This window comes from Stylophora pistillata, chromosome 4 (genome assembly GCF_964205215.1).
Source record: "Stylophora pistillata chromosome 4, jaStyPist1.2, whole genome shotgun sequence".
NCBI classification, from domain to species: domain Eukaryota; kingdom Metazoa; phylum Cnidaria; class Anthozoa; order Scleractinia; family Pocilloporidae; genus Stylophora; species Stylophora pistillata.
This window is the reverse complement of record NC_142522.1, coordinates 22,030,454-22,045,453: the sequence shown is the minus strand read 5'-3', so window position 1 is coordinate 22,045,453 and position 15,000 is coordinate 22,030,454. Positions and strand designations below refer to the sequence as shown.

Sequence of the window (15,000 nt, the reverse complement as noted above, 5' to 3'; positions counted from 1 at the left end):
CAGTATTTTATATCAACATTGAAATCAACTGAAGGTGGTACCTCACTTGTTTTTCGTAAATTCTTAGCCTACTCGAAATATGGTAAAAATTGTTGAATTTCTTTGACTTTTAATATTATTATTTAGCTGTTCTTCATGATTAGATACACGCATGCTTTTGAAGGGAATTTGATCTGGCTGAATTTCTAGCCTTCCAGATTGTGAGTGATACAAAAATAAGAATCTTATGTTCATCCCTTCCTACATAGATAAACTTAAATTTAAGGCAACCGGGAATTCTGTGGTCTTCGGCGCTCACCTATTTGCATAACCTCAAATCATGCGCGAAACGTCTGCAAGCAACTCTCGTGTCAGGTTTCAAAAGGCTTTTAAGAAACACTTTTCCGAAAAATTATCTTACTTTTTGACGGAAAGTCGTGAGTTTAACCACAACTCCTTTGAAGCTTCCACAGTAAACATCCTGACTCATTAAAATGCACGGGGATAATTCTTCAGTTCAAGCTTATTAAATAATTAATGATTTCTTTGACATCACCTGTTTATAACTTCAAGTAAAATACACAATATTGCAGGCCCCAGCAGCTTTATTTCCGACAATTTTCCTACGAAACAGCACGTACGCTCTTTTGTTACAAGAACGTCTAATTTAATGGCAGAGGCTGAACGTTTTTGAATTGTTATCATTTTTTTTTCGATTTGGGCCCAAAGCGTTCTTGGCATGTTCTTAAGTTGTGCGATACAGTATTTCAATAAATCAATTGACTAGGTCCGACTAGAAACTGAGTCGTTCTTCATTGTATCTTCAGTAAATAAAACGCATTATTATTGTATTTAAGAAGAACCTTATGACTCAGAAGCGTGTAACTTTCCCCACACTGTCTAAAAAAAGCATGCCAATCAGAAGCAAGGGTGCAATTTTTGCCCAAACATGGAATCGATGTGTATTGCTGTAACGCAGCCGGAGCCCTGTGGCATAAAAAGCTGCCTTGGTTATTGCTTCCCGTTTGTTTTTGTTTAATGTCTTTAAAACAACTTGTGTTCCCTTTCGTTTAGAGTTTTTTCCTGTTTTTCATTATCAGAAACGTGCAGAATTTTGGAGTTTGTTCAACCCGAAAAAGACAATTACCTCGAAAAACATTTCATTAAGTCCTTTCTGGTTGATAACAAAGATCAGTGTGAGGTGAGGTGTTATGCTGAGGACTCCTGTTTATCCTTCAATCTTGGAATCTCAGAGACCAGCGGCAAATTTAAATGTGAACTCAGCGACTCCGATCACTTCCAACATCCTGAACATCTCATTTGTAAGGAAGGCTTCTCCTATCATCCAACTATGGTTGGTATACTGCGTATATTTTATTTTTTTGATAAATGCAGTGCTGTGTCTATATATACCTTAGCATCTTAGACATCCTCTCTTGAATATAGAAAAGACAAATGTATAGTTTAGAAAGCGGATATGAACTCACCCGAGGTTTGTTCTCTGTCTAGCTCTGGAATTCACAAAACTTAGAGAACTCTCAGGAGAGGTGCTGTAGGTTTTGGTGTAAGACCAGTATCTAATGCGTGAACCAGTATGGCCTGGATGAGTGTGGATAAGGAGAAATAAAACGTACAATTCATCACTTTTAAAACTACATTCACCTGATTAACATGACAGGATACTGTTTTTACGTAAACTACTATCGGCCGGTAGGAGTTAAAGAAATCTTCACTCAGCCGTGTAGAAACCTTTAGGAAATTTTCAATTTTAATTTCTCAGAAAACTGTAGCACACGTAATTTCTTCGCAAAAAAATTATGTGGTTATTTATTTCGATGAAGTATCAGCAGAAATCATTTTTATCTTTTCCGTCTTCAACAGAAGGTTTGTGGCACTTCTCCCTGTCCCCCAGCTGCTTCATGTGTACCCGATATTCACGGAAAAACCCGTTGCGTTTGCCCTGCTAATTGGACTCGAACTGAAAGTTGCGAAAGAGGTTTGTGTTATTATTGCTGGATACTCTTTGAAATGCACCTCTTCATCGTAAAGCGTTGCATACAGTGATCTAAAACTTAGAAAATCGGCTGTATCTTTCCTTTGTCACTCTATTCTTTAATTAGTTTTTATTAACCGAGCGGGAGGTCTGTATGGGAGAATCTTGACCGAGGTCGCCAGTACAGACCGAACGCAGTGAGGTCTGTACCAGAGACCGAGGTCAAGATTCTCCCGTACAGACCGACCTAGCTCGGTTAATAAGATGTTTATTATATGGCCGTGTCTTATATGCCAATTTTTTATATTCTTTGTACCTTTTTTTTCTAGACCGGTCTTGATGCCGGTCTAGATGGGAGAGTCTAGACCGCTTTCAATATTGATTTCAGCCAATCAAATTCGTGAATTCGGTAGTTCCCAGTCCTTGTGAGACACAGCCATATAATAAAAGAACAGAAAAACCAAACGCGGTTATTACGTTCTTACTACTTGCGTTTCCCGCAAACATGAAACTTTTCCATTTGAAAATGGAAACGTATTTCTTGATGTGAAATGGTCCAGCAGTTTGGTCTTCGCCGTTCACCTTTGGCGTGGTACCTTTTTTCGTACCACAATAACATCGGGAGAGTGATCAGGATGTAATAGAAGTCTTAGAGAAAGCAACATCCTCCGGAGTTCAATTGTTAGTTGACGTAGTTTTATTGTTTTTTTGAAGATGAGGACGAATGTTCCTCTGGATCGCATGGCTGTTCAGAGGAAGCGTACTGCAACAACACTGTGGGCTCATTTACCTGTACTTGTAGAGCTGGATTTTTGGGAGATGGCAAAGAGTGCAATAGTGAGAAATACATATTTTGTTTTCTCTTTCTTCGTGTGTTTTTTTTTTTAACATCTTTTACTTTTAGAAGTTACCTTATCGTTGTACTAAGGCCCAGGTCGCACTAGAACTTTAAAGTAGCGTAGAACAAGTACGATCCCCAACTCGAAAAACTTGCCAATGTCCTGCCTCGGAGGCTTTGAAATTTTGGCAAACAAACAATCTTGGTTTTTTAATCATTAAGCTGTCATCTTACTTAAGACATGTCTGGTTAACCATGGAGCCAGGATACCAGCAAGAGTTTCAAAGGTCCCCCTCTCCTTTCTAAGTTGGCGTCGAAAGTAGTCTCCTGGAATGTTCCTATCGTGAAAATGTATCTCGAACCGTGACTCCACCAGACGCGGGAAAGACCACAACCAAGGGCAGTTTCGAAAGCGTGCTCTAGTTGAGCGAAATCTTCTTATTCTACAACTAAAGCTGATACTCGCCGCATGAAAGCCTTGTGATACCGTACCATCAATTTCAAAAGTGCCAAGTTATTTTGCTGAGAAAGTAATGCAAAATTTCGCAAAAACTCGAAAGCCGCGGATTTAGTCATACGACGACGACCATTCTTATCCAGTAATTCAAGCAAGCATTTTCCCTTATCTTTTAATAGAGGGAGATTGGTTTGTGATGGAAGCGTACGTATGCGTCAATCGGTGAAGTTTTGGTCAGAGGATACTAATTTGATGCAACCGCCGCAAAAATTTGGAAATTGCAAAATTTTTGGCTTGCGAAAAATTACCAAGTATTATATTTCGCTCTAATGCGACCCGGCCTTGAGTTGCCAGGTACCTTTTTTCGAACTACAATAACATCGAGAGAATGATGTAAAAGAAGTCTTACTAAGAGCATAATTCTCAGGTGTTTAATTGTTGGTTAAGGTAGTCTTATTGTTTTTTTGAAGATGAGGACGAATGTTCCTTTCGAACGCATGACTGCTCGGCGGACGCGTACTGCAACGACACTGTGGGCTCATTTACTTGCACTTGTAAAGCTGGATTTTCGGGAGATGGCAAAGAGTGCACTAGTAAGAACCGATATTTTGTGTTTGTGTTTTTGTTTTGCAACACTTTTTTTTCTGTTAGAGTTATCCTGTCGCTCTATTAAGTTGCCAGTGTTTCTTGTGAAGATCCTATACGTTTCTGGGTGGTGCTCAAAAATGAACTCAGTGTCACCCACTTTTACAACGGAATGCTGGAATACTAACAATACATCCACCCACCTTTTGCTGTTTCTCACTCTAGAGAGTATCTGGTAACGTGTGTGAAGTGTTCAAATAGTAAGGGCCGTTGTTTAACAAAACCGCGTACTAAACCATCTTAAATTTAGTCGAACCTTTCATCTGAACATTTATTTTTGTGGACAATGTCATGGGGGCGGAAAGCTAACAGTGGAAGGACGTTGATTTCATTAAATCAACCTTCTCCTAGAGAATCCATGAGGCCCACGGTTTGCCTTATACTTCATGTAAATATCCGTCGCAAGTGATGATTCATAATTTTTTTAAATCGTCTGACATTTTTTTAATATTACATTTAATATTACACTTTTATCCTTTTTTTGTGTTTTACTGTTTTTACCATTTTCAACCGCTTTTATTTTTTTAATATTTATGAATTAGTTTCATATCTTTGGGGAGGCCACAAGTTTGCAAGTTCTTAACTGTAGCTGTAATGTGTCATCCTCGGTAAAAAAAAGGTTTTAATTATAAGTTCAGGTTCTTTTCTGCTTCAGCTCGTTTCAAACTTTTTACACCTATTACACTAAACTAGTGCTATTTATCATTATAATTGCGAAAGCGCGAAGGTACAAGCCTGGATGCTTAATATTATCTATTCTATCTACATACAGATATCAATGAATGTGAAACCGGAAGTGGCCAATGTCACGTGAACGCCACTTGCAACGACACTATCGGGAGCTACATATGTGAATGTAAGAAAAATATGGTCGGTGATGGATTCCTATGCGTGGGTAGGTGGTTTGATAAATGAGTATTATATTAGATGTTTATATCCACGGTAAGCTAGACCACAGTGGAACCTAGCAGTACTACTAATGCGGCTTATTATAAGAATTATTTCCCTTTTTTTGAAGCATGAAGGTAAATAAGAACCTTCTTCTTCACGAAAGGTATATAAACATGCTCTGTAGCATCTTTAAGTGGTGTCAACTTCAAGCAGTTCAAGGATGTGCGGACGATAAGACAGGAAATATTTCAAATCGTCCAATTGCTTGTCTCCTAGACTTCTTGTTTTTGTTTGTTTTAAAATTCGTTCGCACTTCAAATATCTTAAATAGTAAAGCAAACCAATACCATTGTGACACAGGAATTTGATAAATGGTGATAAAACAAAACCAGTATCCATTTTTTATTTCAAAGGATTTCCTTTACATTTTGCACTCAATGGGTCTGATCCAGATATAAGGTAAGATAGATGAATGCACTCTTCTGCTAGGAAGAACATTTAACGCTGCTGTTGTGAAATGTTCAAATTCGTGCTTAGTCCCCCTTTACTAACTATGATCTCAGCGATTGGAACTATTAATGTTGAGCCTGAAACTACCCAAAGCTGTAATGATGCGCAAAACTCTAGCTTTATTGAATTAGGTTTTTCTGCATACAGGAAATAATTTGGTGTTTTTCACAAATGAAAGATTTGATAATCTATTCGAGAATGCGATGTACCAAGAGACTATAAACTGTTTAATCTCTTCGTTGTACCCAAAGAACATTACCAGTTATTCTCTCCGGCGTTTACTTCTGTGTTTTCCCTGATTTATACTGGAATTACAAAAAATCTTCTTCAACTAGCTCATGAAGCGGATATTTTCTGGAGGGGATCAATAAACGGCCTTTCTCAAAAAGGCTTTTTAAAAATGCTTTTAGTTAATAGTGACATTATTTCAATTAGCTACTTGTACAGAGGATTCTGCACAGTCTCCTATGGTATGTATATATATTGACACATGTATCTCCTTTATTTTCATGAACTGAAAGTTTGTACAGTGGTGCTTTCTATCGAAATGTTGATAACAGGACAGTACTGCACTTGAATGGAACCCTGTCTTCCTACGCAGAAACCCCAGCACTCCCGATCCGAGCTATCAGCTTTAGTATCATGTGTTGGATAAAGGTTCTTAGCCTTCCAAGTAATCTTTCTGTTCGAAGCTATTCTGACTGGTCAAAGCCATATCAGTTTAGAATATATATCTATGAGAATCATGCAGTTTGTGCGAATCTTCGGGGTCGTCAAGGAGATAATATAATTGAGCTCTGTCGCTGGTGAGTATTTAATTAAGATACACCTCGTGCTTTCCCTACGTATAAATTAATAAATAGGGAGAGACAGGAAGAACGCTCAAATGTGTATTCCAGAGCTATTGAACTTCTTAGGAAATATACTGAAGAGTATACCGAGAAGCGAAAAGCAAAGCCTCATTCCTTTCTGTGTTCTATTCTCTCATGATCAAGGAGGTGCATCCCCAAAGGATGGATGCACGTGGCGTTCACTTGGAGCCGAGATAGAAAAGAGGGAATTCTGTACATAGATGGAATTATACAAGGTAATCGGACAGTTTCTAATGATCGTGTCGACCTGATTGGTCATACAGTTTTCGACGTTGGGCTAAGTCGAGACAGCATGGATCAACCAACTTTTGATGGGTACACGAGGGATCTTTATGTGGTTGATAAAGTGCTATCTGAAGATGAAGTGAAACAAGACATGAACGCTACAATTTAAGGGCGCGACGACCCCAAACGAGGGCTACAACGGAGACAACGGCAGCGTGGAGCACTATAACTTTTTAGGTGGTTAGATGTTTGGGCTTTACATATCGCTTGAAATGAAACCTTCAGGAGGGTTGACACGTTCTAGTTATGAAAATGGATGGTGCAGATCAGCATAAACATAACCAGTTTCAAAGATAACGATCCCTTGGGTATCATACGTCATCTCTGACTGGACAACAACATAAGAAGCATAGAAACTCCTTCAACAAGCCTCAAAGCGGCAACCACAACATGTGGAGTAAATCGAGGGGAAAAACACTCTTTATTTTAAGTTATTGGTGCTCTACGATACAGGATTGCTTTCTTTTAAAATTTCTCATAATGGGTGACTCACATGTACTTTTTTCAGTCTCGCGTGGAAAATCAGATAGTTAATAAAAATAGGAGATAGATCACTCGATGAAATTCAGCAGGAGTACAGCGTCACTGACGAAAAAGCATGGGGTTTTTATGCAACGTCAAAGAAACGTGAAATGACAAGTTCGAATACTAAGCATAATTGATTCATAGCACCAAGAGAATATAAACTATCTCTTGTTCATGGCCATATAGATGTTCTACGACAAGCTTTTCATTGATGTTTTCAATTTCTCCTAAATGGCAGGGGCTCATTTAGAAAAATAAAGTCATTTCATATAAATTCTTTACCGATTTATTGTAAAAGAATTAAATAGGCCACAGTGCTGACTGAATTTTGAGGCTGATAAATGTCGCATTCAAAAGATTAAATTTAGAAATCATTCTTTTGGCAACGAGATCAAATTCATCCCAACCTTTCTTCTTTATAAAACTCACATGCAAAAATTTGCTAACCCACAGTGCACTGAAAACCTTGTAATTACTTTTACTGAACTTTATTAGCAGCTGATTAAATTTATAGTTATGATATTGTTATTATTAATATTTTTGTTCTTATTATCGTTGTGTCTAGCATGACTATCATGGATTACGTTTAACTGCTAACCACAGCCTTAAAGTGACCCTTTCACATCGGGTGTCACTAGTAATTCAATTTATACCAGCAGCAGTTACGGCTTCTCGGCATCCATCTCAACTTTTTGTGTCAGCCGTCTTACGGTCTTTTCACTGGAACCTAGAAAGAAAGGATTAAAATGATAGAGCCCCTTTCAAACGAGTGTGGAACGAAACTTATCCGAGATAGCATTGTTTTGCGTCACCTTGCGCTACAATCGACACCCTGCAACAATTGAATGCAAATATTTAAATGATTAAATAGAGATCTTAGGACGAAGAAACACAACACAGTTGTGGCAAAGAGTTTAGTTAAAATATTTTAATTTCGTAGATAGGCCAATCTTCGCTAACATTTAATCTAAAATTTAGTCAAGCAATCGTACCTAGGAAAGACTGTCAATGGACCACACTTACTACTCATCTTTGCAAACCCAGCTAACAATGAAAATTGATGATAAACCTTTCGCTGGTTCGCCTTTCCTCGCCTGGTTTGAGCTGAGTCGCTCCTCTCCGTCAAACTGAAATTGAACAAAGAAATAAGTTTGTAACAACCCTCCATGTTTATAAGTATCTTAACCCGCTGGGATTATCGTTATCAATTTCTTTTTATTTTAAACATGTCTTGGTTTCCAAGCTGAAACTGAGCATATTGTGCCAGCGAAAAACTCCCATTATCGCATCAATTTAATCAAAGTCGAACATAGAAGGTAAACCATATTTTCTGAAGGACTTTTGAAATGTGCTTATTTTTAAACTGGTACTCACAGTGGGGGCAATTCCCGCTCAGCTTGCTCCTCTGCTAAGAGAGCTTTTCTTTTACGAACATAAGATTGGGTGGAAACGTAGGCAATACATGCACTGAAAACCAATGTCAATATGAGTTTTCTCATTCTCCGTTCACAGTTCTAACTTGCGACTTCTGGTTCTTTTCTGACAGGATACCCTATGACCGTTCTTTCAAATTTATACAAAATGAGATCATGTGCGGGCTTCTTGTTTTTCATCTCATTTTGAATGAAAATACCCTTGAAGAGAAATATGTTGCTAACGCAACCCCCCTGCGTGGTATTCTTAACTTCGAAAGCGAGCCGTGGGCATTCTACTAGCAGAGCTTTTGTTTTACTAACATAATATCGGCTGGATACATACATGTAGGCAATAGAGGTAATGAAAACCGACGTAAATAAGATTTCCTCATTTTCGTGTAACAGTGCCAGCGAACGACTTCCGGGTCTCCTCTGATATTGTTCGTTGACACCCGTTCCTTCTACTTTATACAAATTGGGATCATGTGCGGCCCTCCTGTTTTCACCGCTATCAGGTGAAACTGAATACCTATCGAAGGGAGCATGTTACTACTGCAACTATGCGTAATAGCATTTGACTTCACGAACAAGCCGTAGTTTTTCCTCTAATGGAACTTACGTTTTACCAACAATAGATCGGCTCCATACGAAGGGAATACAGGTACTGAAAACCAGTATGAGTATAGTTTTCCTAATTTGTGTGAACTCACGACTTCCGGGTATCCTTTATGTTACATTAAACACGATGTCATACACGGCCTTTCTGTTTTCGCGGCTATCAGATGAAAACACAGTCGAAGGGAACATATCGCTACGGAAACTTCACGTAATATCTTTTTGACGTCACAACGAGTAGTCTTGGTTTTCAAGAGATCACCGAAGCTGTCGTAGTGTCCGAAACGTGATCAGCTTATTTCGCATTTAAACATGAATACGATAAGAACTTATTTTAATTGTAAATTGCCAGCTATACCAGTCCATTGAGATCCTCTATGAGAGCAATTGCAAGCTAAAAGACTTTGGTTTGACTGCCTGCTGATAATTCAGACGTACGGATCCTATACCTAAGGATCCATAGAAGGCTCATCAACTTAATCCTGACGCCTCGACACTGAATTTTCCTACAGTGTCAACTGAGTTAATCGTCTCCACCTTCAAAGAAACAAACTCCGTACAATCCTGTACTTTTATTCGTATCACAAAGAGCCAGGATAATGATTGTAGAAATCATTTTAAACTTTTGTTGGTGAAAAATGGCCATGAAAATGTGCATCGCGTCTCGTGTTACAGTGTTGTGAGGTAAAATTGGAAGTTGTTATTTTGAGACTTTTTCAGTTAAGCCTTTTATTTTGTTAAGCCTTGCTTTTTGTACCTACGTGTTGTTTTGGTAGATTTATATTTTGTTGGCTCAGTTCGTGGATTTCCTGACTACCATGTTAGACTTTTAAACAGTTAGACAGTTTCACAGGTGGTTGTGTTTGCGTTGATAAAGCTGACCTTGAGTTCTACCCACACTGAAGTTCCTGTTTGCGTGCGCGATTCCTGTGCGCAGCTGTTAGCGTTCAATTGGTTCCTTGGCGCTCGTCGAGTACTTCGGTGAGGGCCAACCAGTTTCCCCTTTTTTTCCTCAAAATAAACGGATACACTAAGGAAACTCTCACGGTCAGCTAACTCAAACATGTCCACGATTTTCCTACTTAAAGCGTTGGTACCTCTCGCTAGAAGAGAAAGAAAAAGAGTAGAAGAAGAAGAGATCTGAAGTGGTAGGAAAGAATAAAAAGAGAAAAGTCCAGAGTCTCAGTGCTTCTCGTTAAAAGTCAAGCGAGTGGTAAAACCCTCAACCGACAGTTTGCCACAAGCAATCGGAGTGTACAAGTAAGTTTAGAAACATCTTGACCCATGAAACGAGAGAATTTGTGAAATTCAGTTGAATTCCTTGTTTTGATGGCATGAAGCATCAGATGATATAAGCTGATATGGTTAATTTGAGTTGATGCAGTTTCAAGCGCGTCCCTTTTTATTTTGCAATAAAACCTCTGCTTCTCGCAGAAAGGGGTCGAAAAGGTGAAGCTTCAAAAACAGCATGAGACTTTTCTGTTCACACCGTTCGAACAGATTAAGACAAAATGGAGAGCAAAGTGGGTCTGACTTGTCGGACAAGCCGTAGGCCTTCCAATTGCAGGCTGTGGGGGTTGCATGAAATAATAAAAAAGAAACCGTACGTGATTGTGGGAATAGCAGAAATACTAGAGCGGTGATTACAGATGTGATAATGTTTTATCTCGATGGTGGGAAGCATTTGGCGAAGTTTTGTTGTCTTTTTTTTTTGTCTTATTGATTTTATTTTATTTTTTTTAGTGTAATGCGGCAAGTAAAGGTGAAGAGGGTGAAAACAGTTATCTAAGTTGATCTTTCTACTGACTCGATCATACAACTATGATGATCTCGCAACAATTAGCTACCCCAAGTCATTTCTACTCAGTCGTTCAACTCCAGTATTTCCCAATTTGAGTGCAATAAAAAAAAAATCAACTGCTAAATTGTGATAGAAGAAGGTGGACAGAAATTCCAAGAAATTCAGGTTCAAAATTGCTGTTAAAGAAAACTTGAAAATGACCCGCCGAGCTTCTTTAGGGAGAATGGGTTTTAACTAACGAACAAGCTGAATGGAGACAGCGTACACATCACAATTGTTTTACATTTATTAGCAGCTGATACACGTTTAATTAATGGGACCGTGCAGCTATTAAGTTTAACAATAATTTAGTTTACATTAACAACAGTCGAGGGCCTCTTTGCATATTTCCTCTCTCTTATTGTCAATCTTTGGCCTAAAATGAATGCAGGAATAAAATAACGAAGAAAGTTAATATCAGAATTATAACTAAATATGTGAATAAGACATTTACAGTCTGTGATGTTTTCTATACCAACTAGCTAAGTTCATGTTTCATAATAGCCCATTTCTGAATTACCTTTGGTCTCTTTTTCAAAGCGAGTCCTATTGCTTATCGTTTCATGTGATGATAAGTTTTCATTCAAGTGCAATTTAATCTCATTTTAGAAGAATGGTCGAGCATCAGGCCTTGTTTTCAAAAAGAGGCCAAAGGTAATGCAGAAATGGCCCATTGGAACCGGGGAAAAATGAGTAGCCTTAATGCAAGTAGATTTGCAAGTACAAGATTATTAGAATGTTACACTAAGCTTATTCCGCGGAAGAACAAACTAATGCGCTTCGTGTTGAAGTTTTTTGTTCAATAGTCACTATCACAAGAAACAACTGGTGAAAGGATGTTGCTCCAAGGCAAAGAAGTGAGTGTTGATGGAGGGAGAAAACACCCTTGGAGAGGCCAATCACAGATGTTATTGCAGGACAAAACTTACTGTTAACTCTATAAGAGACTCGACTCTAAGGATTACTGATTTCCGAGATCATCATAGTCCGCCCTTCGCTTTGCATTGGTTGTGTCAATCGCCTCTCCCTTCCTATTATCGTGTGTGGAAAAAAAAGGAATTAGTGACCGCCCCTTCTTTGATGTTGATCGAAAATTTATGCAAGAAAAATTGTTTATTCCTCAAAGCACATAAGAAATCCTCAACTGGATTATTTTCCTTCCTCTTGGACAATGGAATTAAAATGTTTATGGCTCTTGGTTAAAGCGGTTGTTTGGTGTTTGAACTTGGTGAAGGAAACTGATCATCTATACTTACTCTGTAAGCCAACCAACCGGGTGACGGACCGTCATTGTAAGGCATGCGCAATCGATCAACTATACTTACTCTGTAAGCCAATCGGCCGGGCTGCCGTGCGTTTCGCAGTAAGATGGTTCACATATATGACTCCTATTCTCCCCTCTTCCCTTAATATCAGCTGCGTCGCTCATTTCTGCGATCCTGCAGTCGTTCAAAGAAGCAAATTTGTCGTTGACCTTCTGTTTTGAACTATATCGTAATGTACTAGGATAGTTCAATCTTCTATTTAATTTCTTGGCGTCTGCGTTGTGCAAACGTTGTAATGACTAGGTGGTGTGCTTTAAAACGAGTTTCATACAATAATATACAACCTGAAAAATCGCCTTTACCATCCCACTCTCGCTCATTTCTTATTTCGTATTTTAGTAAACAGTTATTTAATTATAAGCGTTGGGTAGGTTGACGAACAAAAGTGGTTTGTTTGAGCAATATATTGACATGGTTAGTTTGCCCTTAATAGTCGTGGATCACTTTAGATTGGTTAAAAAGAAGGGAAAACAGGCCACAAGTACATGTAGCAATCATTTTGAAATCGAAATCTCAACAATTTTAATTTATGATCAGAGAATCACAATATTTTTATTTTATTCGCCAACTTCACAACCCGAAAACAACCCGTCCATATAGCACTTTACTAGTCCTATTTATCATTATAATTACGAAAGCGAGAAGGTACAAGCCTGGATGATAAATATCATTTATTCCACCTACACAAAGATATCAATGAATGTGAAACTGGAAGTCACAAATGTCACGTGGACGCCACTTGCAACGACACTATCGGGAGTTGCATGTGTAAATGTAAGGACAATATGGTCGGAGATGGAGTGTTATGCGTGGTTAGGTGTTTTGATAAACGCGCATTATGTAAGAAGTTTATATCCGCTTTAAGCTCGACCACAGTAGAACCCTGCAATACCACCCGTGAGGCTTATTACTGGATTTATTTCCCTTCTTTTTTTTTTGAGCATGAAACTAAATGAGAATCGGCTTGTTTACGGAAGGTATATAAACATGCTCTGTAGCATCTGTTGGAAGTATCAACTTCAAGTAGTTCGTGGATCTGCGAACGACCAGACAAGAATTATTTAAACTCGTCCAATTGCTTGTCTGCTAGACTTCTTGTTTTTGTTTGTTTGTTTTAAATTTCGTTCGCACTTTAAATATCTTAAATACTAAAGCAAACCATTACCATTGTGACACTGGAATTTGATAAATCGTTATAATACAACACTAGTATTCATTTTTTTTTTTATTTTAAGGATTTAAAGGATTCCCTTTCCATTGGGCACTCAATGGGTCTGATCCAAATATAAGGTGAAATGGATGAATACATTCTTCTGCTAGAACGAACATATTCGAAGGCTATTGTTGTGAAAAGTTCAAATTCGTGCTTACAATCATTGATCTAAGCGTTTGGAACTATTTATGTTTACAACTGATAAATTCAACGATTTTCAGGGGTTATAAACTGTTAAATCTCTTGACTGTACCCACAAAAATTACCAATTATTCTTTGCGGCGTTTGCTCCTGCGTTTTCCCTGATTTTTCTATGAATTACAAAAAAATTCTTGAACAAGCTCATAATGCGATTATTTTCGTGAGGGGATCAATGAGCCGCCTTTCTTGAAACGCTTTTAAATACTTTTAGTTAATAGTGACATTTCATTTAGCTACTTGTAGAGAGGATTCTGCATAGTCTTCTATGGTATGCTTATTGACATATGTTCTCACTTATTTTCATTAATTGAAAAGTTTGTACAATGGTGCTTCCTATCAAAATGTTGATGGCAGGAAAGTACTGTACTTGAATGGAACACAGCGTGCCTACGCAGAAACCCCAGCACTTCCGATCCGAGCTATCAGCTTTAGTATCATGTTTTGGATAAAGGTTTTAAGCCTTCCTCCAAGTGGTCGTCCGGTTCACATCTATTCTGACTGGTCAGAACCACATCAGTTCAGAATCTTTATTTATAAAGTTCATGAAATTTGTGCCAATCTTCGGGGTCCTCAAGTTTATTTCTGTTGCGAGTAAGTGCTTTTATTCATACGTAGAACTGATAAATAGAACGACACACATAGGGCACTCAAGTGTGTATCCAGAGCTATTTACCTTCTTAGGAGATACGGAGAAGCAGAGATTTGCGCAGATTCTCATTCCCTTTTGTGTTCTATTCTCTCCCTAACCAAAGGAAGATCATCACTAATGAATGGATGCACGTAGCGTTCACTTGGCGCAGAGAGGGAAAAGAAGAGGGAGTTCTTTACATAGAGGGAACTATACAAGGTAACCAGAAAGTTCCTATTGATCGTTTAGACCTGATTGAGAATGATCATACAGTTTTCGACATTGGGCTGAAACGAGATAACATGGATAATCCGACTTTTGACGGGTACATGAGAGATCTTCTGGTTGTTAATAAAGCGCTATCTGGAGATGAAGTGAAGCACTTAAGAGATATACTTTGAGGGAGAGCACTTGGCGTGAAGACCCCAAAAGAGATTGCGGTAGCGCGAAACAACAGAGCTTTCTAGGTGCTGAGATGTTTGGCCACTACAGATCGCTTGAACTGAAATCTTCTGGAGGTGTGATGCTTTCTCGTCATGATAAATGGAAGGTGCAACTTATCTTGAACATAACCAATTTTTAAAGAAAACGATCCCTTTGATATCATTCGTCATCTCCGATTGGACAGCATAACAAAGAGGTACAAAAACTCTTATAAGGCGGCAACAGAACAAGTGGAATGGAAAACATATGGAGCGAATCGAGCGGAAAAAGTTTTATTTTAAGTTGTTGCTGCTATACGGTACAGGCTTCATTTTTTTTTTCTTA

General features: G+C 38.4%; 2 protein-coding genes and 2 long non-coding RNA genes across 6 annotated transcripts in view; 2 read left to right on the top strand and 2 right to left on the bottom strand.

Annotated features, from left to right (window-relative positions):
• LOC148732878 (uncharacterized) overlaps positions 1-7,761 on the top strand; it is an 8,821-nt gene extending 1,060 nt beyond the window's left edge. Inside the window, exons 2-9 of the mRNA XM_088757257.1 lie at positions 1,080-1,333; positions 1,861-1,975; positions 2,687-2,809; positions 3,738-3,860; positions 4,685-4,807; positions 5,217-5,262; positions 5,835-6,119; positions 6,309-7,761. Coding sequence (XP_088613383.1) covers positions 1,080-1,333; positions 1,861-1,975; positions 2,687-2,809; positions 3,738-3,860; positions 4,685-4,807; positions 5,217-5,262; positions 5,835-6,119; positions 6,309-6,579 — 1,340 coding nt within the window. The 3' untranslated portion in view covers positions 6,580-7,761. The remainder of the gene's footprint in view (positions 1-1,079; positions 1,334-1,860; positions 1,976-2,686; positions 2,810-3,737; positions 3,861-4,684; positions 4,808-5,216; positions 5,263-5,834; positions 6,120-6,308) is intronic.
• LOC148732877 (uncharacterized) lies at positions 7,468-8,617 on the bottom strand. Of its 3 annotated transcripts, none has more exons than XR_016000099.1 (3): positions 8,370-8,617; positions 7,988-8,122; positions 7,468-7,722 (listed from the first exon to the last, which is right to left on the bottom strand). It is a non-coding gene; the product is annotated as an uncharacterized LOC148732877 (long non-coding RNA). The 3 variants fall into 3 exon arrangements; XR_016000098.1 differs by having other exon boundaries at positions 8,019-8,122; positions 8,370-8,615; XR_016000100.1 differs by having other exon boundaries at positions 8,065-8,122; positions 8,370-8,612.
• A 2,475-nt stretch (positions 8,618-11,092) lies between these two features.
• On the bottom strand, positions 11,093-12,295 carry LOC148732876 (uncharacterized). The gene is made up of 3 exons (XR_016000106.1): positions 12,191-12,295; positions 11,795-11,896; positions 11,093-11,241 (listed from the first exon to the last, which is right to left on the bottom strand). It is a non-coding gene; the product is annotated as an uncharacterized LOC148732876 (long non-coding RNA).
• An 847-nt stretch (positions 12,296-13,142) lies between these two features.
• Positions 13,143-15,000, top strand: part of LOC148732875 (uncharacterized) — a 2,694-nt gene continuing 836 nt past the window's right edge. Inside the window, exons 1-4 of the mRNA XM_088757934.1 lie at positions 13,143-13,167; positions 13,426-13,480; positions 13,920-14,195; positions 14,357-15,000. The exon at positions 14,357-15,000 is cut by the window's right edge and continues 836 nt beyond it. Of these exons, the coding sequence (XP_088614060.1) occupies positions 13,143-13,167; positions 13,426-13,480; positions 13,920-14,195; positions 14,357-14,633 (633 nt within the window). The 3' untranslated portion in view covers positions 14,634-15,000. The remainder of the gene's footprint in view (positions 13,168-13,425; positions 13,481-13,919; positions 14,196-14,356) is intronic.